The sequence below is a fragment of the Hyperoodon ampullatus genome (genome assembly GCF_949752795.1).
Source record: "Hyperoodon ampullatus genome assembly, chromosome: 3".
NCBI classification, from domain to species: Eukaryota; Metazoa; Chordata; class Mammalia; order Artiodactyla; family Ziphiidae; genus Hyperoodon; species Hyperoodon ampullatus.
In genome coordinates this window covers 169,338,801-169,365,556 of record NC_136916.1, presented here as the reverse complement: position 1 = coordinate 169,365,556, position 26,756 = coordinate 169,338,801, and the positions used below count along the sequence as shown (strand labels likewise).

At 37.3% G+C, this 26,756-nt stretch overlaps 1 protein-coding gene across 5 annotated transcripts in view; it reads right to left on the bottom strand.

Moving 5' to 3' along the window:
* The window catches only part of UNC79 (unc-79 homolog, NALCN channel complex subunit), a gene marked incomplete at both ends in the record, with an annotated part of 255,665 nt that overhangs the window by 199,092 nt on the left and 29,817 nt on the right, over positions 1 to 26,756 (bottom strand). For 2 of the 5 annotated variants that reach the window (XM_079699488.1, XM_079699490.1), the window contains 3 exons: positions 8,176 to 8,346; positions 12,032 to 12,336; positions 19,123 to 19,235. In XM_079699488.1, coding sequence (XP_079555614.1) covers positions 8,176 to 8,346; positions 12,032 to 12,278 — 418 coding nt within the window. Of the gene's footprint in view, positions 1 to 8,175; positions 8,347 to 12,031; positions 12,337 to 19,122; positions 19,244 to 19,983; positions 20,141 to 26,756 lie in introns of those variants that run through there. The other 3 variants (XM_079699487.1, XM_079699486.1, XM_079699489.1) reach the window with 3 other exon arrangements.

Below are 26,756 nucleotides of genomic sequence, written 5' to 3'. Positions count from 1 at the left end.
CTTTTAATGGGTACCATATGGATTTAGTTATATCAATTTTAAAATTATTTTCAACTCTCACCTATCATTAAACAATTTTATTCAAACCTTCACATGTAACTTCATCATCAGCATCTTAATCACCATGACAGTCACTTTTTTAGTTTTCCAGAGCTTACCATCTTCACATCCACCTGAGTTGATTGAAATACAGCACTTTTTGAATCTGTGAATAATGCTGTTGCTGGACATTTTATCCTATCCCGCAGTATTCAATCACAAAGCCAGTTGGTTTCTTCAAAATTCATCTTTTAGCTGTATAATTGTGATCTCCATGTGAAAACCATTTACATACTGCTTTTAAGAGACATCTTTAAGTGGCTTGTTTAGGATGACATCCAATACTGTATTAACTTTCTTTCTCTTTCTTTTTTAATAGAGGGTATCAGGTAACCTCTATAAGCATCCAGAACTATCATTGATGGAGGTCATTCAGGGTAATATGTTGTCCCCAGAGTACTTTATTATTCTAAACACAGTAACTGAGAAAGGGCCCACAATACTTTACAAGGACTCAAATATAAAATGAATTCCTTTTCTCAGGATAATTGCAGGAATAGCAGAAACCTCTCCTTAGATCTGGGCTCCTGTAGCAAATTGTCAAGAAAGCATGAACAGAACAGTAAACAGTGACTATAACACCCTCAATAAGTCAACTCTCAATTTCCAACACATACTGCAGAAGACCATCAACACAGACAACAAGAAAAAAGCAGATAACCCTAAAATCTGCTTTATTTTAAAGTATTAAAGTGCAATGTGTGGGAATAGTATCTCACCTACAACCAACAAGAATAAGGCAACTTATAATAAAAGACAGGGATAAAAGAATCATTAAAGCACTAATAAAAGGTTTGTTGAATAGTACAGTAGAGAAGACAAAAAAAATTTAACATGATTCTTCTTTTTAACGTAAAAAACTGAGCACCACAATGGACAGTGGCCTTTACAATAGCTTTACAGAAATAAACAAACAAATAAAACAGATCTATAATTAAGTTCCATTTACCTGAGTTTGCTTTTATTAGTAACTTACTGCTGGGCTGCTGCTAACCCACTAAGCAGGTGATATTCAGGTACATAAATTAGTTTGGTTATACAATATAAATAAGAATTAGTTATTATACAAAGATGTGAGGATCAGCTCACTGTTCTTAGATGTTAAAACTGATTAATCAAATACGATTAATCAAGGAAAAAAATCTTTGTGCCAAATCCTAAAGAACAAGATTCAGTTTCTCTCAGAGTTTAGACGGGAGGTGGTTCAAATTCAGCTTCCAGGGCCCCATACCTAGAGAGTCTAACTCAATCAGTTTGGAAGCAGGAAAGCTACATGTTTAATAAGGACATCAAGTGATTCTGACCAAGTGGGCCTTGGAGCTGCATTTGAGAAGTACTACTACAGGAATGAGAACAAGAAAGGAAATACTCAGTAAGGTGTCCAAGTGTGGGAGGAATAATTGCATGCCCTTGTGTTCTTTCTTTAAGGGGGAAAAAAGCAAAAGAAAGTGTAGTCTTTGACATACGCAAGGAAAAATAATTATATGTATACTATATCCATTCCTTTTGGGACAAGTGTTTTCACCTTTGTTTAAACTCATTTCAAACTTTTAAAATATAAGTGTTTCTAAAAAATGAAAACTACTTATTAAGGTAGGCTGAGAAGCACTGTGCCTGGAGGCCTTTAAAAATGGGAGAGATGGGACTTCCCTGGTGGTCCAGTGGGTGGGACTCTGCGCGCCCAGTGCAGGGGGCCCGAGTTTGATCCCTGGTTGGGGAACTGGATCCCGCATGCATGCCACAGCTAGGAGTTCATATGCTGCAACTAAAAGATCCCGTGTGCTGCAGCTAAGACCCGGTGCAGCCAAAATAAATAAATAAATAAATACTAAAAAAAAAAATGGGAGAGATGCCCAAATGTCTCAGATGATTTAGATGAAGTTTATTTGGAGAAGAGGACAAATGGCTCGGTGACCTCTGAATGTCCCCCCTACCCCTACAAATCTACTCTCTCCCTCAAGAATGGTCAGCCACAAAGCCAAGAGTGCTCCCGTGGCTCCAGCCCTCAGAAACTGGCTCCAATATTTCTATAAACAGACAGTGCCTTGCAATTTCATAGCTTTCTAACAGATTGAACAAAATCACCACAATTCTAATTTAATAAACATGCAGAGGCACACATCATTTATTGAATCTTGTTAAAAAGGCACAAGCCAAACAGATGTGCAACTTGTCCCCATGAGGGTGTCTAAGGTCAAAGCTACATACAATGGAAGGAAGCAGAGGAGTAATAAAAATAAGAAAATTTTACACTTAATGTTGAGCTCAGAAAATACAATTAAGTTTTAAGACCTATTCTCTGATCTTCCTGGCACCACCAAAATAATCATTACCACCATCCCCTCCTTCTATGAACAATAACAATTTCTTAATCTGTTTCTGCATTTTGTAATTCCTAACGTGTTATCATGTATAGCTCTTATATGATTCTCATTTTTTTTAAAAAAAAGTATATGGGAAAAGCCATCTTATAAAAGGGAAACCAAATTTTGCATGTGAACACCAACCTAATTATTAGGACTACAGCCTAAGTCACTTGACTTCACAGCTAATGTGCTAGTCACTTATTTATTCACAGAGTATTTTTTTTTTCAGTATCCAGACATTGTTCTAGGCCCTTGAGACACAGCCATAAGATAGGCAAGTCTTTGTCTTTATGAAGCTTAAATGCTAGAGCTGTGCTATCCAATATAGTAGCCACATGTGCTTAAATTTAAACTAATTAAAAGTAAATTAAATTAAAAATTCAGTTCCTCTCTCTCACTAGATACATTTTCAAGTGCTCAGTTGCCACATGTGGCTAGCGGCTATTCTATCGGATGGCACAGAATTTTCTATAACATTTCCATCATTGCAGAAAGTTCTGTGGACAGCACTATTCCAGAGGAACAGGCAAACAAATACCTGTGAAGAAATATAAAGCAGGGCAAGCGAATATGTAGAAAGCAATGGAAGGTCCTATTTTAGCTTGAGAGTAAAGAAGGGCCTCTGGGAAGACTATGAGACTTGAGCTGAGACCTGAAGGGAGTGAGGAAGCAAATCATGTGACCATTTGCACAAAGGGCTTTTGACACAGAGGAAAAGCAAAAGCTTGGTGCCTTTATGAAACTGCAGAAAGGCCAATATGGACAGAGCAGAGTGAACATTAGCAGACACAAGTGATGAAGTAGTAAGATAAGCAGGGCCCACATCACAAGGCAGAGGGCCTTGTGGGCCACGGAAGGGTGTTGAATTTGATTTGTAGGAGTGATGGAAGGCTATTACACGTTTTTTAAGAGGGAAGTGACATGATCTGACTCACATGTTTGGAGGATAGCTCTGGCTTTTTGGTGGAGAGCAGGCTGTAGGAGGGCTAAGAGTAGAAGCATGGAGACCAGCTCAGAAGCTATTGGTCTGGTCCAGATGACAGACAGTGGTAAGAAGTGGTCTGAATTGAAATATATTTAAATAAACCCCTCTAGCCTTATACCTTTTTAAGGGGTAAAGGTGAGAGAATCACCTGGGAAGAAGAAAAACACTCTGATGCCAGTTCTACCATATGACAGAACCATTTCCTGTGCTGCCTGGATTAGCAAGTGGCCTCTGTTTGTGTAAGCAGAGGTAACTGTGTTCCATGAGATAGGGTTTGAGCATAAGATACCTGTGCTGTCAGAAGGTCATATCAGTTCAACATAAAGGGAGGACTAAGACACCATGAACTGGAAGTCTATGTAGCATTAAAATATGTGCAGATTGGTAGATTAATAAAAAGTCATAGAGACAGGATTGCCCATCAACACTGCAGAGGTGTTCTGTCAGGTTCTATGAGATCAAAACCTGACATAACAATTACTGTTATAGGGCTTCCCTGGTGGCGCAGTGGTTGAGAGTTCGCCTGCCGATACAGGGGACACGGGTTCGTGCCCTGGTCCAGGAGGATCCCACATGCCGCGGAGCGGCTGGGCCCGTGAGTCATGGCCCCTGGGCCTGCACGTCCGGAGCCTGTGCTCCGCGATGGGAGAGGCCACAGCAGTGAGAGGCCCGCGTACCGCGAAAAAAAAAAAAAAAAGAATTAAGGTGAAACAATTACTGTTATTATACAACACACTCTAGGGGAAAAAAATCCCAAGCCTCAGCAGATGGCCCGTTATTATTTCAAGCAATATTTAAGATGATAAAATTTCAGGACAACATGTGATTTTGAGCAGAATATTGGAATTAGTTGCAATGGGATTTGACATGTCTGTTATTTGACTGAGTGTTATACATTGGTATAACATCAGACAATATTCAAAGGTCATTCCCATATGTTATGCCATGGTCTTCACAACAAACATTGTGATGTAGACAAGTGAGGTTATGATTATTCACAAATTTACAGCTAAAGAAACTAAAGTTTGATAAGGTTGAGAGATTCAGCCTACAATTCAGCCCTTCTGGATTCCTATTCCAAAACATTTCCCACAATTCAATAATAAAGCTCTTAAAGTATAGTAAGATTTACTTTATAAAAACAATCATTAGCTAATAAAACAGATTTTATATATAAAAGATTATTTAAATACCATCAATATCGTGTTGGTATTTTACTGTCTTTTTTCTATTATCTTTACTTATTAGTGTTTGGAAGATCATAGAACATAACACACATCCTCTGTAGTAGCAATAGAACAAAAAAATGATACAGGGCCAACGGTTTGGAAGCAGACCTTCAATTACATCATACAATTGCTTTTAATTCAATGCAAAGATCTAAATGAACCTCTTTTTTTTACCTGAGGATGAATGATTTTTGAGGAAATTTAAGTTGGAAAAGAAACTAGATGAGACTGCACAGTTCAGGATACCAAGATACCACTAGAAGGCTCTTTCACTGATCTAATTGTTCAGCTTTACTATTCACTTTAAAATAATGTATCCTACATCACATAATGTTCATTTGGGACCCGCTTTTTCTTTTCTCTGCCAAAATATCATCTTCCCAACATCCATATTTCAATTTGGTCCACAAATCACAGAACCTTTGTGGAAAAAGAGAGGTTTCCATGGTGAAATGCAAATGACTTTTTCAATTCTTAGTAACTCCTTTAATATATATATGTAAACAAAGCCTATTGCACACATGTGGAATAAAAACAAGTGTATCTTAATATATACACAAGGAAGGAAAGAGTTAACAAGAAAAGGTTATGTCAAAGGAAATTTTTATAATAAATTGCAGTTTGCTCTGCAGCACCTCAGAGGAGTTATTTAAAATAAAAGCACAGTACTTGGTTTAATGACAAAAATGACATAAAAGACATAACTGATATACATGCAGGGCTCTTAAACTGAAGGAGCTGCAATACTTCATTAGGTCCACTTGAGAGCTCAGACTTTCATCTTCTAAGACCTTAATGATATAATCATTTAACACCTGAAAAACTGCCCATGTATTACATTTGACCTTGTGAATACCATACCAAAGAGATAAAAGCCTTTTTGTCTTAAAGACTTTATCAAGTACTCAGAAAATGCAACATCCTTCATCTCAGGCCTGAAATAAAAATATTCTCAAAGAAGTTAAATGCTCCCCTCTTGTTTTGGTCAGAATTTCTACACACTGAAACAACTTCCAAAAATAAAACCAACATGGACGCAAACAACAGACACACATTCTCACATCAATTCAGTTTGACTTGATCAATCTGGAACCCAATTCCCTCCATCTTTGGATCTATGTCCTTTGTACCTACTCTATGAAGGAATAAGTACAAAAGAAATGCCTGAATCGTTTAACAGAATTTGGCTTGAAAGGTTAGTACCACAATTTCTTTTCAAAGATTTAAAGATGACAAAGATTGGCTACTGTTGAACTACAGGAATGGTGACGAGAAACGAGAAAGTCAGAACTAGGAGACTAAAACCAGAGCAGCAAAATAAATGAAGCAGATCAGCGACTGCATTGGAGGAAGATATGTGCCTCTTACGTAAAATAAGATTGATGTTATTTAACCTAGAATTATTAAGACGGAAATAACCTTAGAGATGGAACATTGTTTTGTAAACCTCTCCTTTACAGTAAAAAAAAAAAATGGAGACAGAAATGACTTGTCCCTACCCTTTAAACGAACACCAAGCTACTCCACTAATAAGCACTAAAATTTTCACACAAGTTTTGTAAACTCAGCTTACTATTTTGTTCTCCTTAGTTGCCAAGTTCACACATTTAAATAAGTAAGGATTCCAATGTGACTACAAGGCATGTTTTGGGGTCTGTTTCTAATTAAGCAGAAATTAATAATCAAGGGTGAAGAAACAATTTTCCAGCTGTCACATGCTCGTTTGCTCTTTATAACTTTAAGGGCCTGAAATATGCACTACATCTCCCAAAATTATTAATTTATTTCTAAGAAGGAAGGGTACAGTGAATTTACACTCATTATTAGAAAGATGCAGCCTCACCTGCTATTCTTAAAAGAAAAAAAATTCTATGCCTAAGTTTAACAGTTAACATACTTATTAAAAAAAAATACAGGGGGTCTTCCCTGGTGGCGCAGTGGTTGAGAGTCATGGGTTCGCGCCATGGTCCGGGAAGGTCCCACATGCCGCGGAGTGACTAGGCCCGTGAGCCATGGCCGCTGAGCCTGCGCGTCCGGAGCCTGTGCTCCGCAATGGGAGAGGCCCGCCCACCACGAAAAAAAAAAAAAAAAATACAACTATGCAATCCTAAGGCTGTATCCATAAGCAAGTACTTGTCAATAAGGATACACAGAACCAAAAAAGAGAACAATCAAATATTCTATTACTTGAACAGTATGATCAGTCTGCTAATTTTCTAAATAGCTATATAATTTAGGCAGAAGTCAGACTCTTTGTTTAAAAGACATGAAAATTACAATTCCATAGCTAAAATTAAACTCAATTGTAAAATAAGTAAATGTGGCTCTAAGGTACATATGTTTACCAATTGTAATTACAAAGCAACAACTTTAATAAGATCATAAAAGTACAAAACAGTGAAAAATGATCTCTAGGAATTGAATGTGACCAACACAGGCATTATTATAGAACAAGAGTTGAGGGAAGGAGAGAAGTAAACTAACACTTATTGAACACTAGGCATTGTGCTAGCACTCTATCAATGTTCCAGTTAATCATCTCAATTGCCACAGCGACCTTATGAGGCAGTATTATCATTATTCTCATTTTACAGGTAAGAAACAGAAAGGTTAGGTAACTTGCCTAAGCTCACACAGCTAGCTGGTAGCAGAGCTGTGATTTGAATCTAGATATGTTTGACTCCTACACCCATAATCTTTTCAGATTATCCACTGAAACGTAAATTAATTAATCACCCATTTCTTTTAAAAAATAATTTAGCAGGATTTTGATCATAAAAAACACAACCCGACTTATTTTTTTCTCTCTGTTATCACATCTGGAAAGCCTGCAGAATTAAGTTTATAAAAGTGAAACAGAATTCAAATCAATTCCATGTTTATAAGAGTACCTTGCACATGAGTTGTAAATTTCAGCTTTTTTCAAAGTGTTTTCATAAATTTTGACTCATTTTGTCATCACAACACCCCTGTGAGGGAAAGCTGATGATATCATCATTCTGGAGATGAGGTTTCAACTATGTCGGTCGCCCAACCTCACATCATACAGCAGATTACAGACAGAACTGAGACCACAGGAGATCTACATATCCTGATTCTATCCATTGCTCTTCCTGGCACACCCTACTTCTTTCAGATGCAAAAGATAAGAATTTCTACATCAAAGGCAACACTTTGCTCCACCCTTTTTTCTAAAGTAGCCAAAAAATACCATAATTTATATGGAGGAAATACAGACTGTGCCTTGACATGTTCTTTCTTCCTATCCAATAAGATCAAGCTATGTGAATACAACAGTTCTAAGGTATAATTGTCTTTTCATTTCTTTGATGTTCACCATACTATTCATGCTGAAATAACTGAATTTAAATCAAAGCACATATATACAGCAAGTGATTCCATTATAATCTTGAAAATCTGTAGCCTAAACAGCAAAAGCAATTTCCATTCATACAACACATAAAAATAATCTAGTATTAGGTAAGACCGAACTTACATATAGCCATTGGTAGAAAAGATGTGCTGAGATATTCAATAATATCCTTGTGCAGAAACGGAGGAAAGGTAGCTAAAGTTGATATCATCGTGTAGGGCAAAGTACTCAGAATATCATCATTGAGAAAGGGGAGCAAACACGTAGTTGTATAAAATATTGACTGTCCAAGATCTACAAAACAAAATGAAGTAATCAGTCACTGAATATTTTGCCATTTAACAAAAAATGCTAATTTTACATTTTAAGTTTTTATGAACTGGTTTAAATTATAAGCAACCATCACTCCCTTCCTATCAAGAGTTCTGTAGAGTGCGTACACAGTCTTTGATGAATGATTGCATTAAGAAATATACAGGGCTTCCCTGGTGGCACAGTGGTTGAGAGTCCGCCTGCCGATGCAGGGGACACGGGTTCGTGCGCCAGTCCGGGAAGATCCCACATGCTGCGGAGTGGCTGGGCCCGTGAGCCATGGCCGCTGAGCCTGCGCGTCCGGAGCCTGTGCTCCGCAACGGGAGAGGCCGCAACAGTGAGAGGCCCTGGTACCGCAAAAAAAAAAAAAAAAAAGAAATATACAGTTGATTCGTGAACAACACAGGTTTGAACTGTGTGGGTCCACTTATACATGGATTTTTTCTATAAATATAGTACCTGTATCTTCATTTTACAGATCTTTAAATCAACTAAGTGCGGGAAAAAGTTTGTGTTCAATTAGAGATCACAATAAGTGGAACCCAAAGAACTAGGGTTTGAGTCCTGATTTTATCCAAACTGTTTCAGCTCCCTGCCCTTAGGTGAGTCATTTATCAATTCCTTTGTTTTTGAGGCAGAGAGAGCAGCAGAGATCGCAGATTTTCAACTATATGGGGGCTCAGTGCCCCTAACTCCACAAGTTGTTCGAGGGTCAACCATATCTATGATGTGAGGTTTTCCTCAACACCGTATCCATCTTCATTAGTACTTGGTATTCATATTACTCCCTGATTTCATAAATGAAAAGCACTTTCCAAGTGATTAACGAATCTTGAAATCCTTCCAGCATTCTTACCTCTGTTACATTTTACACAAGATCACTGTGGCACAGCAATGTTAAATTATTTTCTCACGGGAATTTTTAGAAAAGTCAAGGGCAAGACTGGAAATAAAACCATGCTATTTCTGCTCCATCGACCGAACAATCTTCCTACATCTGGAGTCCTGGGCAATGAAGTGATTTGCGTCTTCCAGCACAGCGGCAGTTTCAGCACGCACCAAAGAAAGAAAGCTGTAAACTGATACTGCGTGACCCTGCACACTTAGTTATCAATGATCACAGAAGGACGTGCCAGCTAATAATAATCTTTCTACCAACATTTTTAAGTGATAGGAACAGTACCTACCTCACTTCATTAGAAGGATCGTTAGGAGGTTTAAATGAGAAAAACGTAAAGTGCTTAACATAGCACCTAATGTGTGCTCCACAAATATTAGATATTATTATGAATATTAATATTGTTACTATTATTACCTGCACAAGGAGTAAAAATAGAGGACATTCAAAAAATCATAACGATTTAGCTTTAGAATGCATGTAAACCGAACCCCATTACACTGAATATATATTTTGATGTTTCTGGATCTCCTGATATACAGGTCATCAGCCAAGACTTGACAATGAAGACTTTTTCTCATTTTCGTATCCATTATAAAAGAAAATTATTAGACTTGTTTGTCTTGTAGCAGATGCACCTTCTTTGTGCTATTTTGATGCCTAATGTTAATTCTGATTATCATTAGAATTAATATGCCACCTCAACAAGAACATCAACTGACAGCAGAGAGGATGTGGCCACACTGCCCACTGGGGAGTGAGGGTCAGTCAACCTTGGGCTCAAATTGATGAAATCGAAAATTCACAAGTGTATTCCTAAGAACTGACTGAGCCTGTGCACATAAGAAACCTCAGCTGCCTTTTAGCCTAGTTACAGAACATTAGCACTGAAAGGAACCTGAAGCCCCCCCGGAATATTTTTCAAATGAGGAGACTGAGGCCCAGAGAAGGAAAGTGATTGCCCAAGATCACCTGAGAGTTAGTAGGTGAAGCGCAACAAAAATGCAGCTCTGCTGGGTACAGTGCAAGTGCAGTGGTTCTCAAACTTGGTGTACAGAAGAATCACCCAGAGAGCTAGTTAAAAATTCAGATCCTCAGGACCCACACCTCAGTCATTCTTATTTAGAAGTTCCAGCTTGGGAACCAGAATTCCACGTTCTAAACTCCCTCCCTCGGAAAGTCTGATGTCATTCAGATCAAAACAGGGTTGTATTGGTTTTTAACCTCTAAGGGATGGTCTAGTGAGTTTTTCCTATCTTCTAAGATCTGTTATGCAGAACAAGAACACAGCCTATAGATAACAGTAAAGAGGAAGGTCACAAAATAGCTGTGGGTAAAAGAGCAAAAATACAAATAATCCCCCCTGAAATTGTCACAATTTACACATTAACTGCAGTTAGATGGGCTGTGAGATACCAAACTGAATGCTTTTATCTTAATCAAGGGGCCCTAACTCAGTGGCCCATCCCAAGACCAGGAAGGTAGTCACAAAGGAAAAGCACTGACAAGTTCACCACCATGGCAAGCTCCGGGAATATTACATTCAAAGAGTCATCTCCTTTAAGTTCTGAGCTGGGATAGGATCACAATAAAAGTGACTAGACTCAAACAGCTACAAAATTGTACAATAAGCAAACTCACAAGTTTCTACATTTTTTATATTCACTGTTATACAAAATTGTGAATATAATAAAAAACAAATTAATAATCATTATTTCATCATTTCTATAAAAGAAGATTTTTTTTAAGTTCAGAACACATCTTACTAAATAAACCATTAAGCATTCTCTTAGGAAAGTTAGCCATAACTAAAAGACAAAATAACCTCCACCACCCACCCATTTCTGAAATTCCAATTTTTGGGACAGTGAAACTTTGGTTATCATACCTCCATGGACCAAATTATCAGTGCTTTAAAGTTAAGACAGCTGGTGTATTAAAAGCTCATTTGCTGCAAAAGTCGTTTTTCTGACTGTATGATTTTTCATTTGATTCTCCCAAATATAATATTGAATACTTAAGCAGTAGATATTATTGTGCTCCTTTTTATGGGTTAGAAGAATTTGGTAAGCATGCAAGATAATGAAATTTACTAAAGACACACAGTAGAAAGAGGAAGAGTTAAGAAAAGAAGCATGCTCTTAGGCTTCTGTCCTAAAGCAACACTAAGACTGGGTAGTGTATACCATACACGGCATGCATATACTATATACAGCATAGAGCACCACTATACATTGTACCACTTGGTCAACATTTTCTAATAACTATTGATTGTTAAATTTGGAAGAATTCTTAGAGATTTCTTATTATCTAACCTCCTGGGTTTAAAGACAGGAAAAATGAGTCCCAGAGAGATTCTGTGATTTGCTCCCCAAAATCACAGAATTAGTCAGTGGATATGACGTGCCCTTTAACCTCCACCTCTTACATTTTCTGGGGGGCAAGTTTTTAAAACTTAACCCCCAAATCGTAATTTCAACCAGAGTCTCCCTGATAAGCAGATCAGGGGAGAATAGGTAAGTTCCTTTTATAGTCTTCCTCCTTTCTCCAGCCCATTCCCCCCACCCATGCAGACCCACTTGGATAACATCCCTCTGGCCATAAAACAGCAAAAAATGATAATAAGGGAAACACCATAATTAAGTTTCAGTGTAAGAAAGGTTTTAGCCACACAAAGACCTTTCAAGCAATTTATTATAATAACAACAACAGTCTCTAGCATCTATAAACATACATGTACATTTTCAAAAGTTTTGATTAAATGCTCACCATGTTGGCCATGCTGTAGTAAAGGAACTAGATCCAGGAGAGTCACCAAAGTCACGTAGAGGCCTTGATAGTCCAAAGAAGGGTAGTCTGACAAGTGAGCATCACGACTTTGCAGGCCACGTTCAGAGGGAGCATCTCGCAGGACGCTGTAAAGGAGGGAGCGAGTAACAGTAGGGTTGATGGAACTGACCTGCGGTCTTAGAGATGGGGTGAGTGGGAATGGCACAGGAAAAAGACACATGGTCATGGGCACTGTCAAATTGGAGGCATCTTGGTTTTCCTTCTTCCCTGTGCGGGACAAAATGCTGTTGGGGGGACAAAGAAAAAAAAGAGACAACAAAGACACAAAGAACAGCACATTACATTGAAATGACACTCTAAAACAAATAATAAAACACCAGATACATCCCACATAAGATGCAATTGCCACACCAGCAGCATCTACAAATCTAGTACGGGTCGCATAGCTTCATGCACAGAGATACCAATAACGTAAGGCTTATTTTGTGGAAGTTGCATTGCATCTCATGTGTTATCTGGCTAGTAAGGAGCAAAAATATAAAAATGCATGTTTCAGTGCCAAACCCATGTTTTACAGTTTATTGATTTGATGAAGGCGAGGTTTCCGGAAAGGAAGAATGATGGCTTTGTCTAATGAGTTAGAGCTTTCATTGCTAATTAAAAGGAGCTTTCAAAGCAAAGGAAGTTTTCAGCAAGACTGTCTTAATCAGGTAAAGAAAAACTTGCAAAATATAGGTATGGCACTTGCAGAAACATGTTTAGCAAAGAATAAACATGTGTGTTTATTAAGAGAGTCTTAAAAATCACATGTTTATTGCATCAAAATAATGTCTATATGTATATTATGATACTGTTTCATGACATTCTGTCAGTATCATTTGAGATAATGAAGTTTAAACAGGCATATGAATTTAGAAATAATACATATTTCTAAAATGTTAGCTAAACTACATTGGAAAAGCTATAAAATAATATAGAGTAGATGGTCCATAGCATATGTTTGTGAACTAATGATAATGGTTATTTATGTGTGTTTTTTAAATTTTGCATGTTGGGGAGGAAACATTTTATTTTATGAATACAAACAGAGGTTTATTAAATAGTTACCTTTAAAATTCTAAAGACTAAGCAAGCAGTATCTCTCATATAGCTGCATGTCATACAATAAGATCTCATATATATGTTACTGCTGCTACTTACGTTATTATTCAACAAAACTCACTAAAAACTAAAGGAAAGATAATTTACAAAGTTAAAAAAATTTTAATGGAAGTAAAAAGAAATTCTTAAAAATAAATTGGCTTTTTTTAGCACTAATTTTTAAATAAAAACCTTTTAGTAAAAGCAATAAAGCAGAAAAAGTTGCTAATTTAAAAATAGAAGAAATGACTGCTTAGCCAAATGTTTAGTTTTTTTTAATTAGGTTATACTATTTAATCATTAAGACATTATAATGGTAATATCTATACATTATACTGGTAATATCTGCTGCACTTACAAAGTGCTTTGATATAGTACACTTTGATGTTAATCAAAATAGATAACAATTTATAAATGTTTCATTACATAGAAATAATCTTATCTTACACTTATTCTATGTGCATCAAACATTACTAAGTTCTTAGTTAATTATATTACATTTACAATTTTACAGTGGTGTGAAGAATTGGTTAGTGTCAAGCATGCTCGCTATTTCAAATTTACATTTATTTTTATTTACTCTTAGTGCAAAATATGTTACAATGTAAGAAAAATGACTACATGCTTTTTATTTTCCATGTGCCTAATTTACCTCGATTTCCTTTGTCTTCTGTTACCCAATGTCCAGGGAAAAACAATTAATAATAATAAAAATAACTTCAGAATAGTTATATAATACTTCTTAGCAATAAATAACTTAAGATTTAGTGTAACTTTTTTATTTTTAAAGGGATTTAATTTACCTTTTTTGTGTGTGATGTATTTAACTTTGTAAGCTTATACTTTACAATGGGATAATATCAACATTCCAGTTACCCCTGCCTGCCTACATCTATTATAAATACCATCAGATTTTCCATCAGACTTTATACTTTCCTCATATAACTCAATTACTCCTAAAAGTACCCCCTTAAGTGTTATATTCTTGATGAACCCACTCACCAAAAATCTGTTTTAACCCTGTAGGATTTTATCCTACTGAAAATTCCCTTAAAATCACAATGGATGTAAGTCAGAAATATTATTTCCCAAACTTCAGCCCTAAATTAGCCTACTATCAGCATCCTTCCAAAACTGCAACATGTGGCTCTTATAGAAGTGGCACGGAAAAACAATACTTTGCCTTAGAGAATAAAATTAGTTGCAGAGCATACATTAATGCTTTTCTCTAAGTACATTGCTCTCATCAAACTTTTCCTTGGTGGGGGAAATATAGCACATTAATTATTCTTTTCAAATACACAGTAGTATTTTTCCAAAGTTTGATATAATTTAACAAACATTAGTGAAATCAACTTTGGAGGCTCTACATTGGTATTTTTCCCTTCCTGTATATGCAGGGTTTCCAAATGATAGCAGCACCAACTTCATATACATAGGGAAGAAAAAACGTCAGTACTGAAACAGTAAACTTCTCTCTCACTGCTTTTAGATTTAATAAGTAGGTGAGGTTGAGAAAAAAATGGCTGAAGATGAATAATCCATGAAACCAGTTTTAAATTACCATTCATGTTTCAATGTAAGGAAATGTTTTCGTTTGTGCAAAAACTTAAGAAGGGCTCATGAATAAATGTACAATGCATTGTGATTTCATGATGTTTTGTGAAGTTTATTCATTAAAAAAAGAAACTTATTTCCCCAACCAAACTGTCTAACTTGGGAATGATAAAACCATCTTCCCCATCTGAGATTCTTTCCCAGAGGTCTGTACACCCAACCAAAAAGAATATTAAGAATGCCCTGCTCAGAAGAGTTTGACCCAGAAGACAACTCTTCATCTTTCCTCTTCACTCCTGAGATCCTCTTTACCAAGCATTTACTTCCAACATCAAGCGAAACCAAGAGAAGAGGAACACTGTGGGTGTGGGGAAAGATGAGGAGTTGCCCTGAGGTATCTATAGCACAGAAAATTAATATGTCAAATAAACTTTCTATAAGATTATGAACTTTGACATTTGAATTAGATCTATGCACTTCATAAAATTTACTTGATCATGCTATGCTCTAAAGCTACTCTGTGGACAATAAATCAGTCATTTGAAGGTCTGTATTTTGTTCCTAAGCCATTAGAAATTAGAATTCAATTAAGATTATCAAACTGAAACTAGAATCCCTTTTAAAAACATATTAAACATTTACTAAAGAGTTAGCAGCAAGTAGCTTTCCCCAAACTCAATGATTTTTTTTAAAAAGATTGTATGTGCTAGCAGTTTGAATGGCACCAGAAGAGTGACCTGGGGGAAGGAATTCCAAAAGAATGTTTGAAATAGGAAGACTAGAAGAAAGCCTTTAAATGTTCTCCCAGATAAAAGGCAAGATCCCTACAGAAGACCTTAGATGTCTAAAATATGGTCCCAGAATGCTTCTAATATAAAATGGACAGATTCCTCTGCAGCCATGAGGGGAGATTAAACTAGATGATCTTCATAGTCACTTCTAATACTAAAAGCAAACAAAAAACTAAACTCTGAAGCTGTGTATAAACTGTGCGTCCATTGCCACACTTAGATCCCTACTAAGTTAAAATGAGGACACCTCAGTACTCATACAAAATCTTACCCAGGACCCTCGGTCACTGCTAGATTAAGTAAATGCTCTAGAAGAGTTCCTGTGATGGATGAAATTTGGACTCAAGTCAATTCAATTCAACAAATACTTACTGATCCCCTTCTAAGGACAGAACATTGCCCTAGACTCAAGGGCTAGCAAGCTGAGTAACACAGAGGACTTGCCTTCTGCTCACCTAGAGTTTGGGGAACCTCCATGAACTCTGAGTCCAATAATAAACTAAGTGGACCTATGTGGACTGTTCAACTGCTGATATAGTCAATTATGGTCTCTATATTTCTCTGCAAATAATCTCTCCTCTCCTATGGATTAAATTAATTGAAGTTAAACACCTAGCCTAATCTCTGCCTTTGAAAATATGTACAAACCTCTACTGAAATCAGAGAGTTGCATGCATGCATGAATACCAAAGGACTATTACTCTAAAAATGCAATTGTGACTTAATGATGCTGCTGGAACTTCATGTTGTATATTTTAACCAAAATAATTTTAACTTCATTGAGAATACCCAAAGAGAAAGACAGAGGGTTACTCTGTGAGAATTTATCTTTAATGCTTTCTTGTTTCTTTCCAAGAATATGAATTCTGAAAGCAAGAAGTGCTTCTGAATGTATATAATAAATTATATAAAATGCAAAAGGAACCGTCTTGTTTGTGAGTAGAAAGCATTACTGTCAAAGAATCTTGGACACCAAATACTTAGACCATCTTATTTGTCTTGAACTTTCTAACAGCATAAGTAAAATGAAGAATTATAAATATGATTATTACGGATGTATAAACCAACAGTGAGAATGATGAAAATGACCATAACTTGGTCTAATACATAGGACAATAGTTTTAAGTTCTGTATTACTGGAATTATTGGAAAGTAAACAAAAGAGATGAAAAATTTTTTTAAACTGAGGTAGGCAAAGAGAAGAAAGAAAATGCATTGGGTTCAGCCCAAGAGTTGAACCTGTGAGTATTAAAGTCCAACCAGGGACTTGTTACATTCCTCAGTGTCTTCTTTCTTCCTCCCACTTGATGTGTGTGTGTCCTATAGGCTGTCAACTCTGCTCTGACCTACTAGCCACAATGAATTGCTGAGTGGGAGATAGCGTTAAAACATCTGGGAATTGAAACACTGTCCACATCACCTCAGGTATAGCTCAATTTAACTTCCAAAAGGATGGGGACTTCCCTGGCGGTCCAGGGGTTAAGATTCCACGCTCCCACTGCAGGGGGCATGGGTTCAATCCCTAGTCAGGGAACTAAGATCCCACAAGCTGGGCAGCGCGGCCAACAACAACAAAAAAAAAGATGGTAATCTTTGCGCCAAGCACTTCCTTTCCTCCCTAGATCTCAAAGAGAGCCAAAATTATACTCTATGGACTCATAATGGATGCCAGCATTCCCAAAGGCCAAACCGAGTTTTTACTAAAAGAAGTGCCCCTGGACTATGATAACCAGCAATAGTACGGAGAAGCAGCGTAGCCTAACTGTTCAGAGCGTGTGCTGTGGATTAGGACTCCCAGGGTCGAATTCTGGTTCCAATGCTCACCAGATATGTAACTTTGAGCAATTTAACCACTCTGTGCTTTAATTTCATTATATATAAAATGGGTATAATAGTATACTTATTTAATAGAATTAATATGAGGGGTTAAATGAGATGACACATGTAAAGTGCTTAGAAAAGTGCTTGACATACCATTACTATTATGTATTATAATATAATATTGCTATGATAATAATAGCTATTGGTTAGTACTACCATTCGTTGTGGCTGTTGATATTGTCTCCCTTTGAAAATGGACTCAATTGCATAGAGTCTTTCCCAGCAGCACTTGAATAAACTATTTTAACACTAGTTTTACCATTAAAATGCTGTCACCCATGATCATATTCTAATGATTCATTGCTCAAGAAAATGGAATCCTCATGTCTTGCAAACATGACTTCAATATCCCAAATTTCTTAATTTTTTGGCACCATGACTAAGACCTAAGCAGCAAGTTCCGAAGTGCCAACCAGAATGTCACAGTTTCTTTGCAAATGGAATTTGGAATTTGCTTCCTACTGAAAAGTGTCTCTCACTTAGAGAGCTTTCAGAATTTGTGATAAAGGAAAGTGTTTCCCGTTGAGAACCCTGACCTCAAAGACAAAAGGAGAATTCAAGAGGACAGAATCAGATGTCTTGGTGCCTTATCTGATTATTAATGTGAAAACTGAGCTAATTATTCCACTGCCATTGGAAAAGAGAAATGTCCTATAACAAGGTCCTAAACTTACTATGTAAGTATGAAATCTACGAATCTGATAAACAGAATCCCTTTAACATAGAACAAGGACACTAAGGGTTCTAAAGAAGAAGAGACATTCCAAAGAATAAGAACACAGAGATAGTGGCACTGAAGACTAGGAGCTGACTTGATCTAGTGAGGTTTCTTTCTACAAGGCATTCAGTCCGCCCAGGGCAAAGCCTTAGACTGCTGGGAACTCCAGTGCCACTACAGTCGTTCTGAGCTGGTGTTCTTTCCCTAATGCCTATCTTAAAAAACTTTTGCTGTTATATAGCTGAAAGAAACGTGTTTCTAAAATCAGATTTGGAGTGAGGAGATCAGGATAATGGAAGAGACCAAGCCTGAGAATTTAATGGAAAGTGAAGTGTGCTCTCACTTCTTCGACGTTATTTCGCCAACAGTTGAGTCTTTACCTGAAAGGCTCACCTTTGTCTGCCTGTTTTTTCTAATGAGAACTCTGAGCAGATGAGTCCCCCTGTCTCTACCTTATAGTCAAAGCAGACAGTATAAAAAGGGCTGCCGTGGTTTTGTTTGTTGTCCTCCATATTGATTGTAAAGCATATTGAACACTTGAAGTGTTACATGGATTAAAAATAATTGTTATTATCATAAATTATGCTTCGAGAAATAGGAAATACCACTGATGAACTTAAAATGCTTCGTAATTCTGATTTTCTTTAAGACCATAAGTGTTTCCTGTTCTTAATTTTAAGCAACTGTAGGTTCTCCTTTTAATTCCACTCTATATTCGTGGCAAACATATAACTTTTATCACTATATAAATCTCTTGAAAAGGCGTTCAACTGAGGAAAGCAGGCAGTAGCCATTTTTATCAGTTAGGCCTCTGATCTCCTCTGCTATATACACCCAGAAAGCTTGAGTCCAGACTCTTCTGGCAGAGCACTAGAAAACATAAGGCCCTTCAAGACTTTCAGTTCGATAAAAATTTAGGTCCCAATCAATTTAGTAGAACTACCTAATAATTCTTTCAAAGGACAGGATATTTTAAAGCTTACCTTAACAAGGTCTGAGAAAAGTATTTCAGGGTGTTTGCAATATCTGTTCCTGAAGGTACAGGATAAATGTTGTGGAGAACTCGGTTATGATATTCTTGTAAGTACCGGATCTTGGAAGCAACTAGATAAAAGCAAAAAAAAAAAAAAAGAAAAAAAAAAAGAAGAATCATCTTGTAATATGTATTAGGCATCCAGTTATTTTTTTTAATGATCAGATACAGGAAGTTCATCAGTATTTTAAGGAAAATATGTAAAGGTTTACTGGAATTCCATGATGGAAACAATTATAAAAGGCCTTTAATTTACTTATAATTGTGTTCCACACACAAAATTAGTTATAGTTATCTGGCTTAACATCCTAGTCACAAATTAGCCATTACTTTTTATCACTAAGAAAGGCAGTACTCCAAATCATCCTATAATCACCCCCAAGTTAGCTTATTATTAGTAAAATAATAATAGATATATATCTCTGCCACCAGAGAATTGTATTTAGTAGTGCTTAACTAAAACTGGAGAAAACTCAAAAGGTCTTTCAACAACACTAAAACTCCTAAGATATAGGGAATCCATTGCATAATAGCAACAATCAAAACCAGATTTTTAACGCAATAAGTGATCATAAAGTGTGTTTAGTGAATGTTTGAACTGTGAGAATTGTTAAAGTAGATTAACTTGGTGAGTATTAAGTAAGAATGCAATGACTGTGTGGTAACAAATTACAAAAAATGAATGTCACATTTTTCTTCCAAGTAATTTCATAAATTAGGAGACTTCCTAATAGCTTTCTGAGCTTGGCTGCCCAGATCTTCTCAAGATTCAGGAGGGACTAAATAGGCTTATTTACCCTCCTAGACCTACCTGGAGTCACCAGCATTGTCCACATTCCTGACCTGACCTTTGACCTGGCAGCAGTGAATGGCCCAGTTCTAGTCATTCCTCTTTGCAAATCCCAAGGGGCCATGATGATCAACGTCTCTCAGGTCTCCTCTTCCACAGAGCTCTCAACACTGTCCATTTGTCCTTTCAATCTTTAAGGCTACCAAAGGAGCCTTTTAGGTGGTATGGCTCACTGTCAGCAGTTAACAGAAGACATATCAAGTCCTGGAGAAGCACGGACTTGCTGTTCCCAACAGCCCATGGAAACAAGCTCCTGGATGCATTCTAACTGAAATGCTGGCTTAAGCAACTTGAAGAAAGTCAAAATGCTTTTGATAGGCATGGGACGTAGAATCACAGAATGATGAGATAGCAGAACTAGAAGGACCTCAGAGACCTTTGCCCATAACCATTTCATTTTAAAGGTGGGGAAAATGAGGCACATAGGTAGTCAATGGCCGAGCTAGACTAGAATTTATGAACCCTGACTCCCATGCAGTGCTCTTTCCACTATGATATACTCTAGAACACCATCTGAAATGAAGTCAGTATGCAGACAGATAGTGGGTGTTCACTGCATGACATCAAAGCAGTTTTCAGCTGTTATTAGGTTAATTATAGATTCTAAATCTCACGTATACCATTTATCAGATTTGCCTTTTTTCCCTCCTACTATCGGCACTGTTTCCATAATATGGTTAGCATTTTCCCACACAAATAAGTCTACATTGCAGATAATAACACCTTGAGTTTATATAGCACATCACCTCCGAAGAAAGCAACAAGTTTAAATCCATTGTCTCAATTAACCCCAATAAGTGTTTGGTTGTAAATAATTTTTTTCCTGAGATAAGGTAAAAGTAGATGATAGTTGAAAATGTTTCAGTTACATAATCTACAAAAATCCATTTTCTTCTCCATGTTTTTGATCTGCTATTCATCCTCTTTTTTAAAATTACATTACAGGGAACCCCTACATTAATACATAGTTCTGAGATCCAAGAATTTGAGATATGTGCTAGGCCAGCATACGCTTTCTGCATACCCACCATCACAATAATGCTTTGTTACTGTGACTTTTCTCAAGCTTTAACATTCAGCAGGTTTCTGTCGAGTATTTCAGGAGTACCATTAATCATTCTATCACCTTGAAAAGGTGTTGATAGTGCAGGTTTTGGACAATAAGCTCAAATGAGGAGAAAAGTCATAGATCCCCCAACTCAATGCTTGCTCGTAATTCAAGAACTACAAAACTGTCACTACACAAAGACAGTGAGCATTAGAAAATGTGAAATGAACAAATGTGCTTTTTACAGTTCCTTTCATTAAGAGGCAGCAAAGACTCTTTTCAATGGGTATCCAAACATGCAAGGGAAAGCACAAACAGAGTCACTCCCTTCTTTGAGATCTTTTAACATTTTACAAATGTTACAATGTATTGCCTTTGTTTACTTACCTGTTTTTCTTTACCAGGTTGTAAATTTCTTGAAGGCAAAAACTATACCTTATTCATGTCTCTATCCTAAGCCTGACACACTGCATGGCACTTAATAGCAGGCACTCAATACATTTGCAGTATAAATGAACACATGAATTATTAATTTAATAATAGCACTATCACTTCGGGGTCTTTTGCATATATACCTGTCTCCCACACTAGATTGTGGACTCTTTTTATCCCTAGTGCCAGACATGTAGTAGGTGTTCAATAAATAATTGATGAGTGAAGATGGGGAAAAAAGGAAGAAAGAAAGGGGGAGAGAAAGAAGAATAAAAATAGTGGTGAGTAATCATTAAAAACAATTTTTTTATAGAACCGGTTGGAAAAATGTTCAAGCTAATTTGTTCATTGGTGAATGCAACAAAATCCTAGCAGTTACTGATTTATTTAACTTTCCTGTTTTCAACTATTTAAGAACAGCCAGAAAGGTCCCTGACATACAGTAATTTGTAATTGTGCTGAGGATGTGAATGAAATTCACTTACATTTCAACTTTGTTTGAGCACACAGCAGCCTCATGGCAGCTGAGAGTTCATATGTAATACTTTACTCCACCCATACGCCTAAATATTGAGGCAGAAACTCAGATAATTGGGTTGACTGGATGTAAACAAATCATCTCCAATCTCACCTGACCCTAAGGTTACATTTCTCTAGTAAGCTCCTTCTTCTACCCTCTTCAATCACTGTTTCATCTTTCTCCATGCTTTTCAAGACTACCCCTACGGCCAGTTTTTTTCCTTATACTTTAAGAAAACAGAAGCCATCTGCTATGGACTGAATTTTGTCCCCCAAAATTCATATGTTGAAGTCCTAATCTCAAAATGTGACTGTATTTGGAGATCAGGCCTTTAAAGAGGCGATTAAGTTAAAATGAGGCCCTTAGAATGGGCCCTCATCCAGGCTGACTGGTGTCTTTATAACAAGAGGAGATTAGAGCCCAGGAGAGACACCAGAGATGTATGTGCACAGAGAAAGAGCCATATGAGGACACAGTAAAAAGTCAGCCATCTGCAAGCCAAGGAGACAGTCCTCAGGAGAAATCAAATCTGCCGACACCTTGGTCTTGGACTTCTGGCCTCCAGGACAGCAAGAAAATTAATTTCTGTTGTATATGCCATCCTGTCTGTCATACTTTGTTATGACAGTCCTGGCAAACTGACTAAAATACCACATTAGAGGAAGTCCTCTAAGAGTATAAGTAAAAGCTAAGAGTCTGAGCTCTGAAATCAAACAGCTCTGGACTAAGAATTTGGTTCTCTCTCTACTCAACCCCAGTTTCCTCATCTGTAAAATGGGGATAATCATACCAACTTCATGGGGCTATTGTGAATAATAAATCACTTACTGTGCTAATAACTTAGCATATACCTAGTACATATTCAACATACAGTAAATAGCAAACATCAGTCCCACCACGAGTGCCCTTCATCCATCAGTTGTCTCTCCTACATCATTAATTTCTCCCTCCCTACGAAATTATTTCCATAACCATTCAAATAAACTCTAGAATCCCCCTTGTCAAAGAGAAACAAACAACTTTCCCTCGGCTTGACAATCCTTTCCAGCTATTGTCCTCTCTTCAGAGCCAAGATTGTAAAGAGTTGTGTACACGCTCTCATCTCTCCATCATTTCTATTCTTTCTTCTACTCACTCTCCAGCCTGGCTTCTACCTGCACCACTGCTCAGAATCTGCTTTTTCCACCATCATCTAGAGTCTCCATGTTACCAAATCCAATGGGCACTTCCCAGCCATCATTTTACTAGACCTTTCAGCACATTCCATCCCTCCCATCCCTCTTTCCTTGAAACTCTCTGGTTGGTTTCCCTGACAACCACATTCTTTTAATCTTCCTCCTACCTCCCTAGTGTATCCCTCTCAACACACTTTGCCACCTCCCTTATTACTTAAAGTTTAAATGTTGGAATTCCTCAGGACTCAGATTCTCTGCTCCTCTCTCAATATTCTCTCCACAGTTCCATCCATCCAAAGGGCTTGAAGTACCATCTGTACCAACTACTCTTGAATGTATATCTCAGGACTTTCCTGGTGGTCCAGCGGTTAAGAATCCTCCTTCCAATGCAGGGGACGCAAGTTCGATCCCTGGTCGGGGAAGTAAGATCCCACATGCCACGGGGCAACTAAGTCCGCGTGCCACAACTACTGAGCCCACGCGCTCTGGAGCCCTCACGCCGCAATGAAGAGCCCACTCGCAGCAACAAAGGACCCCGCATGCCGCAGTGAAGATCCCGCGTGCCGCAACTAAGACCTGACGCAGCCAGATTACTTAATTAATTAAAAAGAAAACTACACCAAAAGAAAACTGTGTATCTCCATCCCAGATGGGGATGGGTCGCTCTTCTGAGTAACAGACCTTATCTATTCAATGTCTCTTACAGATATTATGCAGCAAACATGTCCAACACTAAACTCTTATCTCTTCCCTCACCACCATCTATGTAATCCACCAAGTCACCCCAGCAAAGTGTCTTCAACAGCTCCTATTCCCTCTCCCCCACTCCTTAATCCAATCTGTCACTAAGTCCTGTCAGTGCTACCACCAAAATACACCTCCAACTGTCTTCTGTTCTTTATCTTCACCGTCATCACTGGGCACCATCATCTCCCAATCAATTCTAAAAGCCTCCTTACTCACCTTTCTGCATATTTCTCGCCTCTCTCCAGTTCTTTCTCCTCAGAGTAAACAAAGAGATTCTTTAAAAAATATAAACTGTTTCATGCAAATCCTTCAGTGGCTATCCATTGCCCTCAGAATAAAATCCAAAATCCTTAACCAGGTCCCTGCCTATCTTCCAACCCATCATACCACAAAGGCCAGACACATTGGCTCTTGACCCTGTTTTTTGGAACACACAAAGCTATTTTTTGCCTGAAAATCTTTATATGTGCTTGTCCCTCTTCCTACTATGCTTTTCCTTCCATATTGTGTCTATCTAACCCCTTCTCATGCAACAAGGCTGACTTTTTTTTTCTTTTTTTTTTTGCGATACGCGGGCCTCTCACTGCTGTGGCCTCTCCCGTTGCAGAGCACAGGCTCCAGACGCGCAGGCTCAGCGGCCATGGCTCACGGGCCCAGCTGCTCCACGGCACATGGGATCTTCCCGGACCGGGCACGAACCCGTGTCCCCTGCATCGGCAGGCAGACTCTCAACCACTGCGCCACCAGGGAAGCCCAAGGCTGACTTTAAATGTCACTTCCCCATGGAAGTCTTATGTCTAAATTGATTCCCTCTCCTCCACCCTCATTTTCCTCTCTCACAACACCCTATTCTTTTTTTCACAGTAGTTAGCACAATTCTTAGTTATATACTTATTTGGGTGATTGTTGACTATCTCTCCCAAGCGGAGAGTAGGGTCCAAGAACTATGTCCCCTGTTCACCACTGTATATGCCCAGTGACTAGTGACTAGTGGGTGCTGAATTTGCTGGATCCTAGTAAGAATGAAAGGAAGAGCAGGAGGGAGGTAGAAAGTGGCTTTTTGCAGTGGTTAAATGCGTTACACTTTGTTTCTTTATGAAAATAGCCAAGGAAGCCAAAGGTTAAAGCTGTGATGAAAATGAAGAAAACATGAAAGGGGGTCTAAGAAAGTGATGATTTTCATCCAGGCAAACACAAGTCTAATCTCTGCTCTCTGCTTCTTCATTATTCATCCTATCCCTACCATCTTGGAAACTGCTACATTTTGAGAGAAAGAGCCACAGAAACAAAATTCAGCCATTCATTTTAGGCATAGATATAAAACTACAAAAATATTTTAACAAAAATATTTTTAACAAAAATAAACTAATAACTTGTTTTTCTTTAAATCTTAAGCATTTTCCTACGTCTCTAAATATTTTAATTAGCAATCCATTCCTATTTTTAAATTTTTAATTATCTATGCTTATTACCATAAAAGTAAAAAATTCGGGTAAGAAGATAAAAATTACCTGAAGGCCCACTATTCAGAGACAACCACAGCTAACATTTTTGGTATATTGTCCTTCCTGAAAATTTTCTCTTCATAAATATACATCTACAAAAATGGAGTTACACTGTATACAGATTTAGAATCTGCTTTCCTCACTTTCTATATCCGAAATATATTTCTACATCGTCATTTCAATAGCTTTATAATTGTCCTTTATGTAAGTGAATCATAATTTATTTCTATTTGTGAACTTTTAGGTTATTTTTACTATTCTATTCAATGCTGCAAAGAATATACTTTTAAATATGTGCACACATCTTTATTCCTTAGAATAAATTTTTAATTGTGTAATTGCTGAGTCAAACAGGAACTACTCATTTTAAAGCTTTCGGTTAGAACTGAGACATTACCCTTCAGAAAGACAGTATCTCTTTACATACCAATAGTATACGTATAACTAATAATGAATAATAATGTTTATTGAATGTCCACTATTTATCAGGCACTCTATATACATTATTTCTTAATATACATTATTTTTAATCCTCACAATAACTTTTCAAAGTGGTTATTATCTTCTCCACTTAAGCTGAATAAACCAAAGCTCAGAAAGAGTAAATGACTTGCCCAAAGGCACAAAGCTAGGAAGTAGTAGAACTGACAGTTTAACTGGTTACAAGCCAGGCTTCTCCACCAGGTCACATTGTTCCTTAATGATTCTTACTAGTTTAATAATATTTAATTATTAAATATGATATAGCATGAAATACTGACATTTCCCCTATTCTATTGTTTGACATTTAGGTTGTTTTCCAATATTTCATTAAGTAACACTAGAGTGGACAGACGAAATATTAGACTAAATCTGTTTATTTTTTTAGGAAATACAAAATGAAACTTGCTTACTTCACCAGTCCCACACTTTTCTGCTTGAAAAACCAAATCCCTTTAGTTCTTGAAGGCCCACCTTAAGAGTCACACCATTCACGAAACCTTCTAACTGACGCTTATCACTGCCTCCCTTTCGGAAGACTTAAAGCACTCGTTATCTGCCTCAAAAATTTTGCCACTTAATTATATAAATTTTTCACTGATAATAAACTGTTCTGGATGGTTCTAAATGAGTTTCATGTTTGCAAATCTAGTCTCCCTAACAACACTTTAAGATCTTTGAGGACAGAACTCTCTTATATATCATTTGTAATGCCCTTAGATCTTGTCACAATGCTGGGCACATAACAGATGGTCACGTTAACACAGGGGTTGAAAGGAATTAAAAGTTTAAACGTCAGCTATCTTACATCTTATTAACGTCCTCTA